The sequence below is a fragment of the Panthera uncia genome, chromosome D2 (assembly GCF_023721935.1).
Source record: "Panthera uncia isolate 11264 chromosome D2, Puncia_PCG_1.0, whole genome shotgun sequence".
Classification (NCBI taxonomy): domain Eukaryota; kingdom Metazoa; phylum Chordata; class Mammalia; order Carnivora; family Felidae; genus Panthera; species Panthera uncia.
Window position 1 is genome coordinate 83926385 of NC_064818.1, and position 2857 is coordinate 83929241.

At 62.6% G+C, this 2857-nt stretch overlaps 1 protein-coding gene across 1 annotated transcript in view; it reads left to right on the forward strand.

Annotated features, from left to right (window-relative positions):
- The window catches only part of JAKMIP3 (Janus kinase and microtubule interacting protein 3), a 109277-nt gene that overhangs the window by 67440 nt on the left and 38980 nt on the right, over positions 1-2857 (forward strand). The window contains 1 exon segment of the mRNA XM_049645905.1: positions 2327-2362. Within this exon segment, the coding sequence (XP_049501862.1) occupies positions 2327-2362 (36 nt within the window).

The following is a 2857-nucleotide window of genomic DNA, read 5'->3' on the forward strand; positions in this document are numbered from 1 at the left end:
TTATCCCTCCGCCCCTCCCCTTATCCCTCCGCCCCTCCCCTTATCCCCTCCCTTCTCGTCCTTTCCCTCTCCGCCCCTTCCCCCCCCACACAACCTCTAAGCCCTTTCCACTCTCTCGTCCCTGGGCCCCACCCTTCTCATCTTCTTCGGCCCCACCTCTCCTTCCTCCAGCCCCTCCGCTCGACCCTGTCCTCCCCTCCCCTCCCTCTGCCCCGCCCCTACAGCTTATCAGCCCCTCCCCTCCACCCCTCCCGTCTCCCTTGGCCCCTCCCTTTCACTCTTTCTTTTTGTCTCTGCCCCACCCCTCTACTCCCTCAATCACATCCCTCCGTTCCCTAGGCCCCTCCTCTCTCCCTGGGCTCCTCCCCTCCCCCTCCCCTCGGTCCCTCCCCTCCTCCTTCCCTCGGTTCTTCTCCCTTCCTCGGCCCTTCTCCCTTCCTCGGCCCCTTCCCTCCCGTCTCCCTAGGCCCGTCCTTTCTCCCTGGGCTCTTCCCTTCCTTCTTCCCTCGGCCCCTCCCCTCCTCCTCCCTTTGGTCCCTCCCCTCCTTCCTCCCTCAGCCCCTCCCCTCCCGTCCTCCTAGCCCCCTCCTCTTTCCCTGGGCCCCTCCCCCCCTCTTTCCCTGGGCACCCCCCCTCCTCCTCCCTCGGCCCCTCCCCTCCCCCCTCCGGTCCCTCCGCTCCCGGCTCCTTAGGCCCCGCCTCCCCTCCCTCCCTCGGCCCCTCCTCTTTCCCTGGGCACCTCCTCTGCTCCTTCCCTAGGCCCCCTCTCCTCCTCCCTCAGTCGGCCCCTGCCCTCCTCCTCCCTTCGGTCCCTCCCCTCTTTCCTCCATAGGCCCCTCCTCTCTCCCTCCGCCCTTTCCTTCCTTCCTCCCTCAACCCCTCTCCTTCTCTTTTCCTCGACCCTTCCCCTCCTCCTTTCGGTCCCTCCCCTCCTTCCTCCCTCAGCCCCTGTCCTCATAGGCCCCGCCTCTTTCCCTGGGCCCCTCCCCCTCCTCCCTCCCTCGGCCCCTCCCCTCCCACAGGATCCTTGCATTGGGGAACCCAGCAGGGGAGTCCTCCCGGCCCTCCCTAGGGGCCCCGCTGTCAGGCCCCAGCGCTAAAACTGCGTGGTCCCCTCCTCGCTTTAGACCCGAGGTTTCAAAGGCAGCAGTGCCGCAGTGTTAGCTCCTGGGACCCCGGGACAGAGCAGCACACCTGGGGGCTAGCACGCTTCTCCGTCTGAAGGCCAGAATCCAGTCAAGGTGCGGGCAGGGCCCCGCTGCTTCAGGGAGCGCCAGGGCGGGGTCCGTTCATCACCACGTCTCCTCTCTCTGAGCTCCGCCTGTCTCCGCGGGGCCTGCTCTCTGTGTCCCTCCCGTTCTCTTCTCTCCTGAGGACACCTGCCCACCCTAATCCGGGATGGTCTCACCTCCAGAGCCCTGACTCAAAAGCACCTGCAAAGGCGCTATTCCAGATAAGGTCCAGAGCCAGGTTCTGGGCATTCCCGGGGAGGGGGGCCCATCCAGCCCGCTACACTGCCCTATCCCTGTGGCCCCTACAGCCCCAGTACAGTTTTGCAAATAGTCCTGCATCAGACCCCTCCAATTACCCTGCTTGGGGGCCTTCTGCTTCTTGTTGGGGTCCATTCAGATCTGTTCAGAGCAAGTGGCCTTGGTCATTCTGTGACCTCCAGGGGCATCCGAAGGGACAACATTGTCTCTTGCTGGTGTGGCTTGTGGCCCAGAAGTGCTGGCCTGGCCTGGCTTGTTTTTTTTTTTTTTTTTTTGTTCCTGGTTTTTTTAGTAAGCTCTATGCCAATCGTGGGGTTTGAACTCAAGACCTTGAGATCAAGAGTCCCATGCTCCATGGACTGAGCCATCCGGGCGCCCCAAGGCCAGTTGCCCCAAGCAACTTAAGTTGCTTCCAGAGTAGCAGGAAGTTGCCCACTGCGGGCTGCAGGATGGCGTCCCCCCAACACAGCCTCCTCTGGCCGTGCCTGAGAGCTGACCTCTTTATTCAAGCACACAGTGACCGTCGATGCCCACGATAATGAGAATCTACGGGGGAATATAGGAAAAGGAAGAAATCTTGGTCGATTACAATTGTACATTACTTCAGTTTCTGAAAGGAAGGTGACAGGACCTCAGCCCTGAGCTGAGGGCCCCTGGGCACTTCTGCAGGTTCACGGTGCCCTTGGGAGGTCAGCTTGGGAGGGAGAAAGGACCGCGAGGGCCAAGTCACATGCTCCCTCTCCAGGCAGTGGGAATTGGGGCAGCCAGCAGGCTCGGGGTCTCCCGCAGGAGCAGGTCTGGGCCCCCAGTTCTCTAACATGCTGTTCTCCCCCTAGACCCTCGAAACTGCCGGCTACGTGAAGAGTGTGCTGGTAAGTAATTCTCTCTCCTACATCCACGCCCATTTTCCAGGGCACTTGTCCCTGGGACCCCTGGTGCTGGTGGCTCCTTCCAGTCCAGACAAAGGTGGCTGTGCCCACACAGCACTTGCTACCTGCCCAAAGGCTTTGCAGCAGTGGCCGAGAAGCCCATCCATTAGGGTCAGATAGGTGCCCCACATGGCCTTTGGTGATGCCTGCAGGAGCCGGCACCCAGCTTTGCCGTCCCTGGGGCACCGCACCCCCACGGGTTTCTCCCCCGCCGGCGTGGTCCAGCAGTCTAAGTGTGGCTGGCGTGTGGTCAGGGCCACGGAAACACAGTGTAGCTCCCTGGGGAGAAACGGGATTTTTGTTTCTGCAGGATCCGTCTCCACCTGTGCAGGGCTGCCGTTTTCCAGACACCTGCTCAGACAGTGCAGAGCAGGGCTGGGCCACCGTCCCTGCCGGTTCCGGTTCCGGTGTGCGTGCCGCTCAGAGCCCGCCCCCCCC